We start from the raw sequence: 18,002 nt of genomic DNA on the forward strand, positions 1-18,002 counted from the left end.
CCCAAGGGGGTTTCTGTGATCCAACCCGTCACACTCACCTTCTTGTTGTTGTTCTTTGACATGTGATGTTCATGTCCATTCCAATCAAGTGTGTGCGCGTGTGCGTGGCAGCTGGAAACATTTTTCCCTAGCAGCATCTGTCAGGTTGGCCTGGGTGCCCCCTGGAGTTGCACCTTCATGGCGTTCAATACAGAGCCCTGCCAACCTGCCACCCCCTCAGTTCCTTCTTGCCGGCTACTCTGACAGGGTAGGAGGGTGGGTATTGGAATGGACGTGAACAACACATCTCAAAGAACAACAGTTATGAGAAGGTAACTGTTTTTTCTTCTTTGAGTGCTTGTTCATGTTCATTCCAATCAGGTGACTCACAAGCCCAAATTCAGGAGGGGGGTCAGAGTCGTCCACTGATGGGAGCACTGCTCTTCCAAAGGCCGCATCAACGCTGGCCTGCTGGGTGATCTCGTAGTGCGTTGTGAAAGTTTGGATGGAGGACCACGTCGCTGCTCTGCAGATTTCCTGGGTGGGAACCTGTGCCTGGAAGGCCATTGAAGAGGCCTGAGCTCAGTGATTAGGGGAGCAGGCACACCTGCCAGGTTGTAGCACTCACAGATGCAGGATGTGATCCATGACAAGATACATTGAGAGGAAACAGGAAGACCTTTCATTCTGTCCACCACTGCCATGAATAACTGGACGGACTTTTGGAACGGCTTTATTCTCTCGATGTAGAAGGACAGGGCCAGCCTTAGGGAAAATGGCACCCTGGGCAAACTTGTATTTTAGCGCCCCCATCAATCCTGGCCCCTACGGGCTCCAGGGGCTTCTCCCACCCCATCACCTCTGGGCCCCGTTGAAAGGGATGCCAGAGCTCAGACGTGGCTCAAATTAAGCACTGGCAGGGTGGCCTGATACTGGCGGGTGCTGGCCGGGCACCCAACTCTGAAGGCAATGCCACTGCCAGCAGCAGTGCAGAAGTCAGGGTGGCATGGCATATGGTGTATTGCCACCTTCTGCGCTCCTGCTGTGACTTGTGGTGCCCGATGCTCGCATGTGGCTCAAAGCGGGCTTCGCACTGTCACACATGGGCTGCATCTTGCCAGAGCCCATGGCCTTCCTGGCTCACCTGGGGCACCATTTCAGATGCGGGGGAGGGGTAGAGGAAACTTTAACCATGATTCCAGAGACTACTTAGGCACCTGAAAACTCTAGGGTTTTTGCAGATACAACTTAGGAATTAGCTGACAGTATCTAATTGTTATATAAAGAAAGAAAAAAATATATACAAATGCCAATTAAAGCCACGTTTAAAGTTTATATGTAAATTTAGAACAATCAAGAGATAATACAGCAAGACATTACCACTCCCAAGCCTTGAGGTATCAGTTCTGGAGCTTTAAGGCAGATATAAGAAACACAAATTTGATACTTTGTACAATATCTTTAGTAAAGATAAATAAAAATAAATAAAATCTGCTTACTTTCTCTAACAGACACACTGTGCTACTGCCATTATCTCCTCTATTTTAGTGAATTGTTTTTCACTTAAAACATAATTTTGACATAAGTGATTAAGGTTTTTTCCCCTCTTTTATTAAGAAAGGGAATTAATTTTTCTAAATTATTTTGGCATTTATGTTTACCAATCACAATCATGTATGTGACTCACTAACATTTGACTCCATCATTGCTATTGGTATCATAACTAAAACTGCATTTATTTTCATGCAAATGTTAAGTTATTTTACAGATATAACTAAAAATACAATCTGAAAATAAGAAACCTTCATCTGCACAGTGTCTATAGTTATGTGTTTAGCTAATGTTTTTTAAACTGGCATTACTAAAGTGAGTACAAGCTAAAGTTACATTCTAGGAGGAGACTATTATTTGATTGTTATTCATTATTTAAAGTGGTACAAAGCACAATATGATAACAACAGTAATAATGATAATTACTCCAGCCAGGACAGATTAGGCATTTTAGAACTCACTCCTCAAAGAAATCAATGTAACCATAAGAGAGAAATAAAATTATGAAATGCATAGACAGTCAAAAAACTAAAACAGCAGCACTTTGAAAGAATAAAATTACAGAGACTATATGTGTATTGCAGGAAGTACCAACAAGTAACAACAACAATATAAGTACTCCAGGGAGGTACGGTGTTTGCAGATGTATCGAGTGCTTTACGCAGAAGTCCCACAACATGAGGGGAGAGGAACGTGCACCCCTGGCCTGTGTTCCTGGCACAGGGGAGAGGAACGTGCACCCCTGTTTGTTGACACAGAACATCGCTGTGGTGTTGTCTGTCATAACTGATACACGTCTCCCTATCAAGTGGTCTCGGAAAGTTATGACCTAACTACTAATACTAAACTAACACTAATAAACTACTGAGAACTAACTATAAACACAGTGACAGTTCAGTCACAGAGATCCCCTTGAGGCTGTCACCTGATGTGCTGGAATTACCTCTGACCCTGTTTTTCCCTGCCAGCTTGGGACTCCAGAGCCCTGCCTTGTTGAGCTAGACATGATAGTCTGCTGCAACACAGACCCAGGTCTGGTCCACGCCCCCGAAGCTGCAGACTTTAACCAAAACCTGCTCAGCAAGTTACCTATTTCCAGTACCCAGACACCCAACTCCCAATGGGATCCAAACCCCAAATAAACCTATTTTACTCTGTATAAAGCTTATATAGGGTGAACTCATAAATTCTCCATCCTCTATATCACTGATAGAGAGATATGCACAGCTGTTTGCTCCCCCAGGTATTAATCACTTACTCTGGGTTAATTAATAAACAAAAGTGATTTTATTACGTATAAAAAGTAGGATTTAAGTGGTTTCAAGTAATAACAGACAGAACAAAGTAAGTTACCAAGCAAAATAAAACAAAATACGCAAGTCTAAGCCTAATACATTTAAGAAACTGAATACAGGTAAATCTCACCCTCAGAGATGTTCCAATAAGCTTCTTTCACAGACTAGACTCCTTCTTAGTCTGGGCCCAATCTTTTCCCCTGGTACAATTCTTGTTAGTTCCAGCGCAGGTGATAACTAGGGGTTTTCTCATGAGTGCAGCCACTTTTGTTCTGTTCCACCCCCCTTTTATATCTTTGACACAAGATGGGAATCCTTTGTCTCTCTCTGGGTTCCCACCCTTCCTTCTAAATGGAAAAGCACCAGGTTTAAGATGGATTCCAATATCATGTGACATGTTCACATATCTTGTGAGACTTCATTACTCGCTGGCTGGCACCCAGGTATACAGGAAGGCTTATAAGTAAACAGAGCTATTTCCCAACAATTGCCCTAGTTAATGGGAGCCATCAAGATTCTAAGCCACCATTAATGGCCCACACTTTGCATAGTTACAATAGGACTTCAGAGTAATACTTCATATTTCTAGCTTCAGATACAAGAATGATCCTTCATACAAATAGGATGAACACACTTAGTAGATTATAAGCTTTGTAATGATACCTTACAAGAGACCTTTTGCATAAAACATATTCCAGTTACATTATATTTACATTCATAAGCGTATTTCCATAAACATATGGAGTGCAACATCACAAACACTAAGAGTGGACACTGTCCAAACATGCTTGCAAAGCAAGAGCAACAGGTTCTTCCAGCTAGCCGTCACCAGCAGTAAGAAGGAACTGAGGGGGTGGTGGGTCGGCAGGGCTCTATATTGAATGCCATGAAGGCGCGGCTCCAGGGGGTGCCCAGGCCGACCCGACGGATGCTGCTAGGGGAAAAAGTTTCCAGCTGCCTTACACGCACGTGCGCACACCTGATTGGAATGGACGTGAACAAGCACTCAAAGAAGAAGTGTGGTTTGTGTCAACAACTGAAGCCCAGATCCAGAAAGTACAGAGAACTGAGGCTCAAATTCCTACGCAAGGAGTCATCTCTTCAACCACCTCAGCTGTGGCAGGGAGACCTCACCACAACTCTCTACTTCCAAGGGAGGTGAACCCAAGAAGACGCTCGTAAGCTACTCACATAAAGCCTCTAAGAAAAGGTCCTTGAGTCCCATGGCAAGTCCCCATTGAGTTGAAAACTACCTCCAGCTCGATTAGTATCATTGGTACCCATGGCACCGAAGTCATCTTAATCCAGTACTCAGAGTATGTCAGGTTGCCCAAGGACCCAGTGGGCATAGATAAGGAACCACCAGTACCATCAGGGTATGAGAAAGACAGAAAATCTGCCCCGGGGAAGGCTCCACCAGTTCGGACATCATTACCACCTGTGGTACATCAGGCACCAACAGACCATACTATGAGGTCCACATCACCGTCCCCGTCGGTACAGGCCTCTCAGCATCGACAACCACTACTAGTACCAACACCTTTGGCACAGCCGGACTTCCAGTGCGTAACAGATCTTTCGGTGTCTCTTGCATTGGCTCTCCTCTGCTCAGTACCAGGGCCCTTATACTAAGTTCACCCAGAGCCTTTGACTCGCCGATGACTTCTTGCTGTGCACCGCCCTTTTCGTCTTCCAAGTCAGAAAGTGAACTTTCAGAAAGAGGATGTGGTCTCCCAATGCTCTTCTCACCTGCCAAATGGTGCCCAATTTCACTATGGACCTCAGTGATATCGTCCTTTTGATCCACAGCCTCCCTGGTTTGGACATCCATGGTGCCAACCACAGGGTTCCTTCCCACCCTCGCAATGGCTATACTGAGATCCCTCGCAGGCTCAAAGACAACAGGCCTCCCGTAGTTCTAGTGTGGCCTACCAGAAACCAAGGAAACACACTCCTCCAGCTGCTGCAAGTGCTTCTGAATCCCCTAAAAAGGCAAGGGAGGAACAGGAGGAGTTGAGGAGGAAGTTACCCCTCAAGTCCATGTCTCATCATTATCGCCAGATGAGACAGTGATGCCATCTCATCATTATCGCCAGATGATGACAGTGATGAGACAGTGATGCCCCCTCCACCATCTATCGCAGATGACTTCAAACTGTTCCAGGACTGAAGCTTTACAGATACCACTACAAGAGGTGACTGAGTCACACCACAAGCTAATGGATATTTTACATATCTACAGTGGAGCACGCATAGGGACACATCTCTCAAAGAACCATCATTACTGCACAAGGTGAGTAACAACTTCTTTCAACCACTTCTTCAGTAGTGAGTACCCTGATAGATATAATAAATGTAACAAAACAGTAATAAAAAAAGACATGTTAAAAATGACACAAATGTATAGAAACAGAAAGAGAGAGTAGGCCCTAATGTCTGAAATAGGCTTGGTGGTAATAACCTAGTACATATCATACAAACATCCAAATATTTGTTTTAATACAGTGGATTACATTCTGTTCTCAGCCAGACGTTTCACTGTCTATTGATCTAGACAGAAGGTAACTAACCGATACAATGACCAAGTTCTCCTCTTAGTTATACAAGGCAAGCTCCAGTTTTACCTTTCACAAAGCCATACTAACTTTCACCTATTCACTTATTTCAGAGTAGCAGCTGTGTTAGTCTGTAGTGGGCTGTAGTCCACGAAAGCTTATGCTCTAATAAATTTGTTAGTCTCTAAGGTGCCACAAGTACTCCTGTTCTTCTATTCACTTATGTTTTTAAAATGTAACCTTAAGCAACCCATAAATATCTCAAGTTTTTCCTAATTTAGAGCAAATTTCACCAAGTCAATTGGAGTTTTGACTGAATCAGTATTGAGGGCTGTTCTAATAACTGGGCCTACAAATTTACTTTAATTGTAAGCTTAACTGGAAAAAGTATATAAAAGTTCATAAACTGTTACAATAACCTATAACAACAAATGTTAATAAAAAGTAAGTTAAATTGCTTTTAATAATTAATGTTACAAACAGGTGCAAAAAAAAAATCCATCAAAAAAACTAAGTCCAAACAAAAAGGCCACATCAATATATCTCAAGGACTGAGTTAAAATCATGCTTAGTAAAAAAAACAGAAAATGTGGAACCAAAAATTAATTGAACCAAAATTAGTGTGTCAAATATTAGGCCTAATTGGTGGACATAATAAGGAGGGAATTGGCTATTCCACCCACCATTCCCTTTTTGGGTCCTTAAAGAAAGAGGCTTTTGAAGGGGAAGACAGAAAAACGGACAGAGCCTAGTGAAATGAGTTTCACTATCATGGCTGCCCTGCCACCACCTCCTGGGACCCCAGGCTTTCATCGTCCTAATCCTAAGAGATGTCCTGATCAGGTCAGGCCAGAGCGAAGGACCCAGGAAACATCCACCCCTATTAGCTCCAGGTAAATCCCAGACACCACCTGGAATAAAATGAGATTGGACTTTAACAACAGCAGCTCCAGCCCAACTAACTTTTTTTACCCAAAAGAACAGTTATTCCATCCTTAATACCATCTAAAAGACTGTCAAACAAGGGGGGAAGGAGGGTCCTTTTAAAACTCTCTCCAGCTAAAAGGAAAGGGAACAAAGAAATGTTGTTAAAGTAAAAGTCTTACTTAATACTTTATATTTCAAATGCTTTACCTGTTTTTCCTCCTTTTCCATATCGTTAATAAAAGGTTTAAAAGGATTTTTAATGGTTTGTTTGCTATGGTACCAAGCAGGCTAAGGTGTCTGCATACCAAAACCTGAACCTTGTTTAACATTGTTTAATATTGGACAGTGATTGGGTTATGTTAACACGTAGCTCATATATTCCATCTAACTTAATACAACAGGGCCCAAACCTTCAGACCTTACTCACCTGGGCAGTTCCACTAAAGTCAATCCCAGCAAACAAATCAAAGAGACCGTTCCTCACCTTTGGGAGAATAGGTGAAGGGAGCTTTTAAAGGAGACAGCTCCCTTTCAGCCTGGAGGTCTGACTCAGGCCTTGGCACTGAGGGAGGCTTACCAGCCACACTACACATGCCTGAGAGACCTTTTTAGGAAAAAGTCATCCATACTCTCACCCCCAAAGCCTCTGCAGGTGGAGATTCTGGATTAGAGTGTCTTTTGGTGCTTCTGGGCTTTATCTGAGAAGGACTTGTGGGTATTACAGTCCTTGGTCATGTACCCTTCAATGGGGCATAATCCTTTATCATGTCCACTGGAAGCAGGGAACATAGGGTGGGTAAAAGGAACATCTCAAATTCCAAATTCTTAGATGTCTTTAAGTGCCTGAGGCAAACCAAAAACTATAAAAAACTGCCAAAATCCCCCTTTGCGAATGTAGACTAGAGGCTACATTTACTCTCTAGTAAACTTACTACATTATTTATAGTTATTCACTATTATTTCACTAACATGCCAGAGGAATTGAAATGCTGGTTTTCTTTGAATTCCCTGGCAGGGAGAAGGTGAAGAACAGCTAGAAGAGTGAGGTATTTAGTTTTGATTTTTCTTCCCTATTTGGATGACATTACAAACACTTGGGGGGGGGGAGGGGAAAGAGGACTAGGACAGAAGGGTAACAATGATTTCAGTGTCGGGCCTGCCTACTTGGAAGCTATCAGTTTATGAAGAGACACTGTACTAATAATTCTGCCTCCAGATATTTAGAAAGTCATGTATTTAGTTTTCTGTTTCAGACATTCATGAGGTGGAAATTTGAGAGAAACTTATTATTCTTACAGGTCTATTTCCTTCTGCACACCAGTAAAATGGAAACTACTCACGTATGATTTTTCTTGCAATGCTTTTTCAGAGTGCTGTAGCTGTGGTTCAGACACTGTGGCTGTTGGTATCTTAATAGACTTGCTAAGTGATTTCTTTGGTCTCCCATCATTCTCTCTTTCTTGCTCAGCTTTCTGCTTCAGGCTTTCCTTTTTCAAAATGTTTGAGACTGTTGAGTCTTTTGAATCCTTCTTGGCTTCTGAAACACATGATCTTGGAGGTGGTGGTTCAGAATGTTTTCTATGTTTTTCCTTTAAGATCTCCTTACAGTTATTCAAACTATGTTTTTCCTTTTTAAACTGTGTGCACATTAATACTTGTCCCTGGGGTGTGTAGCATGATGCAACGTGCTTCTTAGAACGCTTAGCATGCTTTTTTTTGCCTTTTGACTTCTCATGAGACTTGTTCGGTGACTTAGTTTCTTCATCAGACCCTGAATGTACAAAGATAAATGTTTGAGGGTTTACGGGAAAGGACAGTGTTGGTTTGCAGAGATATTCCTTAAGTTCTGTTTGGATAGCAATATCATGGGCACGTAAGGAAGGTGAATCTATTGTTTCATGTGTTCCCTTCAAAGTCTCATTCGGGGGCTTTGGTTTTAAAGATTTGTCAAAATCTGTGTTTGAATATGCTACTTCTGCTTTACCAAAACAACTTTGTGGATCTTGACTCTCTTTTTCTAAAGTATTTTTTTGAGGAAGGTGTATTACACTATTGATTTTGGTTTCATTGATTAGATTTGCCATCACACACGTTACTTGTCCTGGAACATTCTCTACAGGAAGTTCTAACTTCTCTTTTCTTAAAATAGGCTTTTCATTTATTATAGTGAGTTTATCAAGACTCTGCTTAGAATGACATTGCCCTATCTCAAGTATATCTGTATCAGTAACTATCAGTGGTTTTCCTTTAGCATTCTGGCATACTCCCTTTAATTCTATCTCATTGATTAACCCAGTTTCTGAAGCACTTTCTATAGGAAGGTTTTGCAAGTTGTTGCTTAAAACAGATTTTAGACTTTTTATTTCTGTTTCAGAAAGTTTGTCTCTATGATCTTCCTTCAGTATTTTGCTTAAAAGAGAGTTTAGATGTACTAGTTTTGTTTCTGAAAGTCTATCTTTAAGGTTTTTGGTTAAAAGAGATTTTAGACTTAGATTTTGCTCTTCCCCGGGTAAATCTGATTCCACATCCCATGACAGTCTTTTGTTAGCTCTCAGCACAAACAAATTGTGGTATATCTTCCTTAACTCTTCCTCTGTGATCAACCCTATTTCAGAGAGTCGTTCTACAAGATGGTCTTGGATCTTTTTGCTTAAAAATGACTTTAGATTCATTATTTCTGTTTCTGAGAGTACCTCAAGAAGGAAGTCCTGTATATGTCCACTTAAAACAGGTTCTCCTTTTATTATATGTGGTTTAGCAAGACTCTCACCAGAATGAACTTGGCTTATATTGTGTAATTCTGTCTCCAGTGTCATTGGTTGTCCTTCCAGAATGTTCAGCAAGGAATGGTTCTGATGTACTGTCTCTAATTCCTCTTTTGTGATTAATCCTCTTTCTGAGAGTTTTTCTAGGAGATGATCCTGGAGACATTTGTTTAAAAAATCCTTTAGACTCATTATTTCTGTTTCCAAAAGTCTTTCTATGAGAGAATCTTGGAGAGTTTTGTCTGAAGCAGATTTTAGATTTATTTGTTGTTCTGAAAGCCTCTGCTTGTGACAATCTTGTCCTATCCTAGGTGAATTTGTCTCCATAACCATTGGCAATTTGACTTTGCTGATCTGCATTGAGTGGTTTGGGTGCTCTTTTCCTAACTCCATCTCTGTGTTTATCCCTGTTTGTAAATGACTCTCTGCGGCACAGTTTTGTATGTTTTGACTTAGATATTTTATTATTATTTCAGGTTCTGAACATTTTCCCCTGGATTGACCATTCCTCTTCTTCGATAAATCTGCCTCAGGGTTTGGTTGTCTCTCATCAATCCTTGACAAAGAAAAGTTTTTGTGTTCCTTTCCTAACTTCACCTCTTCAATTAGACTTGTTTCGAAAAGCCTCTCTATGGGAAGATATTGTAGATTTTGGTTTACAACAGATTTAAGATTTATTTCCATTTCTGAAGGTCTCTTCTCACAACTATCATGCATTTTCTCAGCTAAATCCATCTCCAAAACCACTGGTGATCTATCTTTAATTCCCTGCAATAATAGGTTCTGGTGCTGCTTTCCTAACTCCAAATCTGTGATTATCCCTGTTTCAGAAAATCTCTCTATGAGACGATCTTGCAGGTTTTTACTCAAAACAGATTTTAAATTTATTATTTCTGCTTCTGAAAGCCTTTCCCTGGAAATATCTTTTCCTTTTTCAAGTAACTCTTTCTCTAAAACAACTGGTGATCCATCTATAATACTCTGTAGGTTCTGGTATTCTTCTCCTAATTCTATCTTTGTGACTATCCCTATTTCTGAAAGTCTCTCTGCGACAAACCCATCAAGATTTTTGCTTAAAACAGATTTTAGCATTATTACTTTTATAAGTCTATCTATAAGAAAGTCTTCAAGAGTTTTACTTAAAAAAGAGTTTAGACGTACTATTTCTGTTTCTGAAAGTCTTTCCTCTTTGCATTTCTCTGGCAAATCTGTTCTTATAGCCTGTGTTGGGGACTCTTCTTTAACGCTAATCCCATCCTCCTCTAATTCCATTTTTGATTCTATAAGTTTTAATATGGACAGGTGCTGACCGTTCTTGCTTAAAATAGTATCTGCACTTCTTGCTGCAAATGTTGAAGATGCCTTGACAGGTGGATCTTGGTCTTCTTTAATCTCTGCACATGAAAGTTTGTTTTTCAGAAGAGTGAAAATAGGCACTTCTTGATCTTCTTTATTTTCATTCTGTGCACTTGATTGTGTTCTACCTACATGTCTCAAAAAAGGTTCAAACTTGTCTCCACTAAGAATAGGTTGCTGGTACTGTAACATAAAACACAAATCAACTAAGAAAATATTTTCCAGGAGGGATTAATTAACAATTTCTTATATTACAACAGTGCACCAGTTATTTAATTTTCTCAGAACAGTTATTCAAGACTGATTAAATAAAAACGTAAGCAAGAAAAAATGTTCTATGAGAAATTTCAATATGAATAATACCCAAAATGTGTACAAACATTAAATTAATCCAAATAAAAATTCTGTGAGATTGTAAAATGGAAATAAATGCCTAACAGTGAAACAAACACAGATTAAGGCTAACATTTTCAAACTTTAGTGCCTAAAGTTGAGCACCTAAATCCTTATTTATTCACCTAATAAAGAGGCTTGATCTTCAGAGGTGCTGAGCATCAGCAGCTATTATTGCTTCCAATGGAAGCTGTGGGTCCTAAGCCCCTCTGAAAATCAAAGCACTTTTTTTTATGTCTACATAGATATTTAGCAGCCTGACTTTGGGCACTGAAGCTTGAATATTTTGGCCTAAATGATTTACCCAAAGCCACACAAGGAGTCAGTGACAGAGCTAAGATTAAAATTGTGGATTGCCTGGCTCCCTTTCCTATGCTTTTATCACTAGACTTGACCATGCTGCCTGCCTAGTGCTACTTCTTTGGGAACATGTCCCGGACAACCAAAAATCATAGTCTTCAACCCTATAAATCAAGAAATCTTCAAAATTCTGTGTTAATGTTAAGGCTCTAACATAGGGTAGGTCTACACTTACCTCCGGGTCCGGCGGTAAGCAATCGATCTTCTGGGATAGATTTATCGCGTCTTGTCTAGACGCGATAAATCGATCCCGGAAGTGCTCGCCATCGACGCCAGCTCGGTGAGAGGAGTACGTGGCATCGACGGGGGAGCCTGCCTGCCGCGTCTGGACCCGTGGTAAGTTCGAACTAAGGTACTTCGAATTCAGCTACGTTATTAACATAGCTGAATTTGCATACCTTAGTTCGAAGTGGGGGGTTAGTGTGGACCAGGCCATAGACTAACAAAGATAAAATTAAGATGCTATTGCATCTCACCTAAAAAGCTTTGTTAAGCAAAAGACACTGTTGATCATATTTTACAAGTAGCCACCTCTAATTTTCCAAGTACAAAACTGCATGCAAGCAAGTTTCTGCACATACAGATCTGTTATTTGGAAGACTAACTTGTATTTTACATATTCTAATGCCTGTTTATTTGCACAGATGTAGTAACAGTGCACACACTATTATTATTACTATAACTGAAAGAGTAGGTGAAAATTTGGCTCAGAGTAGCTACAGCAGTTCCCCTTCAGAAAAAGCAAGCATGCCTCTCCACGGTACCTAGTTATTAAATAAGGAACTTAGAACTTGTCTACAAGAGAAAGTTTTACCAGTTATACCTGTATCACTATATCAGTATAACTGCCTGTTCGGACACACTTATTCTGGTAGAAAAGTAGATTTTTTCGATTTAGCTTAAATCGTTTCCCAAGCGACATAAGCTAACCTGAAAAAAGGCACACATACTGGAGTGTCTACATGGGTGTGTGTGTGTTATACTGGTATAAATATATTGGTTTAAATTCACACTTGGGCTCATATAGATAAGACCATGTTTTAAACCCAAATTTACTTTCAACCCCCACAGAGAATTACTTATATCTGCAGCGCTGTCGCCAGCAGCAGAGCAGAAGTAAGGGTAGCAGTACCGCAACTCCCCCTACAATAACCTTGCGACCCCCCATCCCAACAACAACTTTTTGGGTCAGGATCCCTACACAATTATAACACCATGAAATTTCAGATTTAAATAGCTGAAATAATGAAATTTACAATTTTAAAAATCCTGTGACCGGGAAACTGACCAAAATGGACCGTGAATTTGATAGGGCCCTACTTATATCATATAGCTATTCTCTAAAGATATGAGACACTCAGCATTCTTGGATACATGCTACTGAGCAAAACCAAGGAGGGAATTCTCAAAGCTTGAAGTCACTGACTCCAGGAGCATGAATCCTGCGTCAGCCCCTGAAATGAAACTTAGATGTCCCCTTATAGCCTTAGCCTTGAGTGTCAATTTCTTTTCAAAGGGAGATGGAAACTACTTAAGTAAAAAGTGATTAAAAAAATTAAATACGACAAAAAAGTTACAGAGTCCTCAACACTGTGGAGAGGAGGGTGGATGAGTTATCATCAGGCATCACAATGTATATCTCAGAACAGCCATCACAGGAAATTCACTTAAATTTTAAAAAGAATAGTCACTTAGGGTATGTCTTCACTACCGGCCGGATCGGCGGGCAGTGATCGAGCCAACGGGGATTGATTTATCGCGTCTAGACTAGACGCGATAAGTTGATCCCCGAGTACTCTCCCGTCGACTCCTGTACTCCAGCAGGCAGAGAGATGCAGGCAGAGTCGACAGGAGAGTGGCAGCAGTCGACTCACCGTAGTGAAGACACCGCAGTAAATGGATCTAAGTATGTCAACTTCAGCTATGTTATTCACGTAGCTGAAGTTGTGTAACTTAGATCGAGCCCCCCCAGTGTAGACCAGACCTCAGGGTGTAATGTTTGAGAGAAATAGTTAGACCTAGGTTTGGAGCACTTTAAATAAACTCACTATTGACACTGATGTATTGAAACAGTCTGTATATTGCAAGTAGATACCTGTATTTCTATTACTGGATAATTTTCTAAACCTGACAGGTCAAGCCTCTTTGATGATATGCCTGCTGGTTCCAGATCTTTTATTACTTCTTTGCCACGACTGTTTCCCAATTTTGTTTCCCTCTCTAGAGCTATAGCAATAATACTTTTTGAGTCCACAATTTTGCCTTGATCTTCTGAAGATTTCCTCTTCCAATTTTCAGATACTTTCTTAGTTGGCAGTTTTTGAGAAATAGTAGATTCAGATATTCCAGTCTCTCTGGTAAGAGAAAGAGGTTTTTCTTTAGATTCTGCATGTTCCTGGGCATCACTTAAATCTGTTTTCACACTTCTCAGTATGGTCTCTGCAATTCTCAAGGGCAGGTCAAAATCCTTGCTGGGTTCAGTCTGTAATTAAAGAAAAAATAAAATTATTTTTTCTCTAATAATTACTAATATTTTTTAAAGGTCAAAGTCCAAAACGCAGCCTAGAATGAGTAGAGGCATCTCTCATGGAAGTCTCTGTGTCAATTTCAGCAATGAGCTAAATGGTGGTATATAGTTAATCATCAGATTTGGGTTGGTACAGTGGGAAAGCAGTTAAATTGCACTGATTTGGCATTCAGCAGTTTGCAAAACAATCACACTTTACACATTAACTTTTATGAATTTACAACAGTGTAGCAGAACAAAACTTGGCCCACTGAGTAGGGAAACTAACAAAAGGGTGCAAGGTAAAGTAAGCTCCCCTACTTTAACTTAAGCCCATGCTGTTCCCAACACCACAGGCTAAATTCACCTCCGGCGAAAGCAGGTGCACAATTCACACTGATTTCAAAAGGAGATGCACCCACTCCGACCAGGACTAAACTACTACCCAGAGAATCCTACACTGTTATAAATTACACTCATTCTGCAGACCCATTAAATGCCAAATCTGTGCAGTACTTTACCATTCCCATCTGTTTTATAATCAACTTTCACCACCATTTATGTAATTGGTAAATTTGGCCCAGTCTGGATTTTTTGCTTATAATAAAAAAATCCAATATTATTTAAACATTTGAAAGTAAAAATAAAAAAACCCCTTTAACAATATCTCATGTAAATAGCCTTTAAATATCGAGCATTATGCCAATCAATAAAACAGAAGCTACAGAAAGGAGGATAAAAGTAAATGAAATGAGAAAATGCTACATTAAAATAAAATGTATCAGCATTACAGTACTTCTATTAAGGGCCTCAGCCAGCTCCCACCGAAGTTAATGGCTAAACTCCCATTGACTCCAGTGGGGAGCAAGATCAGGCCCCTAGAAAAGGTAAACAACATGATCAAAGTTAGCATTCTTTTGATTTTTTAAAAATTCCTATATATTACAGGCATTGCTGGACAATAGGTTCCCAGATAAGGGCTTTTCCTACAGAATCTGTCATAATGAGTGCTACTGTCTCTGAGTGTACATTGTCTTGATGACCTGAATAGATTAAATGTTTTCTCTCTTGCTTGAAGCACTTGCTAGTCACTCCTGTCAGTCTGCTCTCACAGATGCACAGCATTTCAAGTCCACAGTTATCCACCTCCCTCCCTTTGATAGTTGAAAGATTGTTCTCACGTTCCAGTAACTGACTCTGAAGTGTTTTCTTGCTGCCAGCCTCAAATTTTGGGGGGTTCTGCTTTCACCAGGAGACTTCATGAAACACGAAGGGTCAGAAAGTGTTCTCTATTAAAATGTCATTTTTATCATATCTATAACCAATGAGGTGTGTGCTTGGTTTGTTTGTTTTAAATAAGCTAGTTGGTTAGCCTTGCTCTCAAGCATCTCCACTTTATCTGGGCTTGGAACCGGCAGCATCCACATCAAAGTGCAGAAAGTGGGGTATCAAAAGATAGGAGAAAAGGCATCCACTAAACTCAACAATGTATAGAAATAAAAAATATACAGTACCAAAACAAAACAGAGTTTTCAACTCAAATGTCACCTGAATGCTAGTGTTTAGCTGTCAGAGCTGGAGAGCTATTAAAAATGTTAGATAGAAAACTAATGCCTTCCAAAATAAATGCCTATGAAAGATTCTGGACATTGGATGGAGAGACTTTATCAGCAACCAGCAGCTCATCTCCACTAGAAGGAAGCATTGGATATATTTGGGTCATCTACTCTGCATGCTAACATACAGACTCCCACATGAAGCTGTCAAGTGGAAACCAACTAGTGTGAAGAAATGAGGGCACTCAAGAGAAACCCTTAAGAATTCTTAGAAGGGAGGGTAGACCAGTCTATCTCAACACCATAGAACGGATGGAAGCAGCTGCAAATGACAGAGAGGGATGGAAGAGACTAGTTTCTGCCCTGTGCACCAACATTGGTGCGAGAAGGATGTAATCATAATAATTGTTGGACAGACATTCCCTTTTCTAGAAATAGGATTATTTTCTTGTTTGTCTGGGGAAACAAAAATCTAAATCTCTGAAAATTCTTCGCATCATATGTGACTCACAGAAAAGAAAATTAATTAAAACTATGCTTGGTACTTGGAGTGCCTTTGTGCTTTCTGTTTATGAGATAACAAGTATATCTTGGGCTGTATAACCTACAAGGCCAAGGTGTTTATAGGAAATGTATTCTCAGCCCAAAGAGTTTACTGATCCAGTGTATGGTTTTTAGTGAGTTAAGAGAAAACGTCCTCAGGTTATTAATTATTGAAGATCTTAATTTACATATTAATTCTTAAATGAATGGGGGAATAGGCTGTCAAATGGATATGAAAAGTAAATGGTTTGAAAAAAGTTTTTAAAACGCTTTGGGTCCTTCCACTCTATCTTTTCTCCCTCCTTCACTCTTTCCTTACAGTTTAACAAAGTTCTTCTCATGAAAATTACTGCAATATATTTCTACTTGCATTGTTCTCAAACTAGTGATCTGTAAGTGTGGAGTTTCTCCCTGTGAAAGCAAACAATGTAAACACAAAAACGATATCCTGGTAACAGGAATTATGCTGGGAAGAGAGAAATGGGCTCAAATGAATGTTTTTCAGAAGCTGCGGACTTCATTTTCTTTACTTTTGGTACTTTTCCCTTCTCTCTCCCTCCCTCTTTTTCTTTTCTTTCTTTCTTTCTTTCTTTCTTTCTTTCTTTTTTTTTTTTTTTTTTTTGCTTCAAAGGAAGAGGGTCAAATAAAACTACAGAATCTGATTTTTCTAACTGAACAGTCACCAACCAATCCAGTTGAACAGGCACCAACCAATCCAGTTAAGCATTCTGGCTATTAGGTGTATGGTAAGCTCTTCAAGCCCTATTTATGAAGCATGGATGAATGGGGGAGAAAGTGCGTGAGAGGATGCATATGTGCAGATATATGGGTGTGGGTGGGAGAGAGAGAATAATTAAAGTTACAAAAGAGAAGTCAGGGTTGTGAAAGATTTTGGGGAGACATGAGAAAGACAATTATAGCAGAGAAGTTAGAGTATAAAATATAGGAAATGGAAAGGGATATAAGGAGGTGGAGGGAAAGAAAACAGACACAAAGATGACCACAATCTAGCATGGAAAAATAACGCCAGAGTGAATAAAAGCAACAAATCAGAGACACTCAAGTTACATTTTAAAAACTGTATTAGCAATATGTTACAATAAACAGTGTGCGACTGTTTAATTCATTGCAGCTGCAGGGTCGGAGGAGAGTGTGTGCTTCTAGTGGTGGTGCAAAGGCATAGTTTTTTTCCATCATAACTAGTAGGTGTGAGGTAAGTGTTCCAAGCCTTGTCCACAATATATATGTGTGTGTGTGTGTGTATATATATATATATATATATATATATATATATATATATATATATATATATATATATATATATATATATATATATATATATATATATATATGTAACCCTTCTGCCCATCTAAGTTGGTAGCAACAAGGGCCGGGTTCTGTATCTAGGGGTTCCGTTTCAATAACGCAATGCAAAACCGGCTCGAGCCCCCACCCAGTGACCTGGGACAATTACATACCACCCCCTGGGCACCTCTAAGAGGCAATACTTCCCCTCTCGCAAGCACGGAGTCTGAGTGTAACGGAAATTGTTTAATAACATGAGGTAAACAACATCAGCATTAAATGGGAAAAACACCACAACTAGAGTTTTTAGACCAAACCATGAGCGAAGACCCACCCCAGCAAATTGGGCCGTGTCCTCTCCCGTTGGTTCTTGAAACCAGCGACCCAAGAATCACCAAAGTCCCAAAAGTCCACCAATCCCAAAGTCTCTTGGGTCCAGCAACCCAAGAATCCCAAAAGTCCCAAAAGTCCGACAACCCCCCAAAGTCTCTGTCCATGATCAGTGCAGCCCCAGAGTTCAAAGGGGGGGGTGAGCAGGGTGTTAAGGGGCACCTTACGTGATCCGAGGCCAACCGGCTGCTTCTCCGTGGGGTTCCACTGCAGCCTCCACCACGAACTGCTCCACTCCACCCGCAGTCCCACAAACTGCTCTGGCAGCTGCTCCGCTCCGCTCACCGACCTGTGAGCCGCGCTGCTCCGCTCCGCTCACCGACCTGTGAACCGCTCCGCTCCGCTCCAGCCATCCCTTGGGCCGCTCCCACAAGGCTCTGCTCTGCTAGCTGCTCCTCCAGCCGCTCCGCTCACCGACCTGTGAGCCGCTCCGCTCCGCTCACCCCCGCTAAGCTAAGTTAACTTAGCAATATAGCTTCAGGCTCCCCCACTAGTTAACACAGCCTCAGTGATCTCAGCTC

General features: G+C 40.6%; 2 protein-coding genes across 2 annotated transcripts in view; both read right to left on the minus strand.

Annotated features, from left to right (window-relative positions):
* LOC135974151 (serine/arginine repetitive matrix protein 2-like) overlaps nucleotides 1-18,002 on the minus strand; it is a 994,828-nt gene that overhangs the window by 873,063 nt on the left and 103,763 nt on the right. The gene's annotated exons all lie outside the window — the stretch shown is intronic.
* The window catches only part of C2CD6 (C2 calcium dependent domain containing 6), a 61,006-nt gene that overhangs the window by 2,858 nt on the left and 40,146 nt on the right, over nucleotides 1-18,002 (minus strand). Inside the window, exons 15-16 of the mRNA XM_065561265.1 lie at nucleotides 13,277-13,663; nucleotides 7,648-10,611 (exon numbers count right to left, since the gene is read on the minus strand). Coding sequence (XP_065417337.1) covers nucleotides 7,648-10,611; nucleotides 13,277-13,663 — 3,351 coding nt within the window. The remainder of the gene's footprint in view (nucleotides 1-7,647; nucleotides 10,612-13,276; nucleotides 13,664-18,002) is intronic.

Source organism: Chrysemys picta, chromosome 11 (genome assembly GCF_011386835.1).
Source record: "Chrysemys picta bellii isolate R12L10 chromosome 11, ASM1138683v2, whole genome shotgun sequence".
NCBI lineage: Eukaryota > Metazoa > Chordata > Testudines > Emydidae > Chrysemys > Chrysemys picta.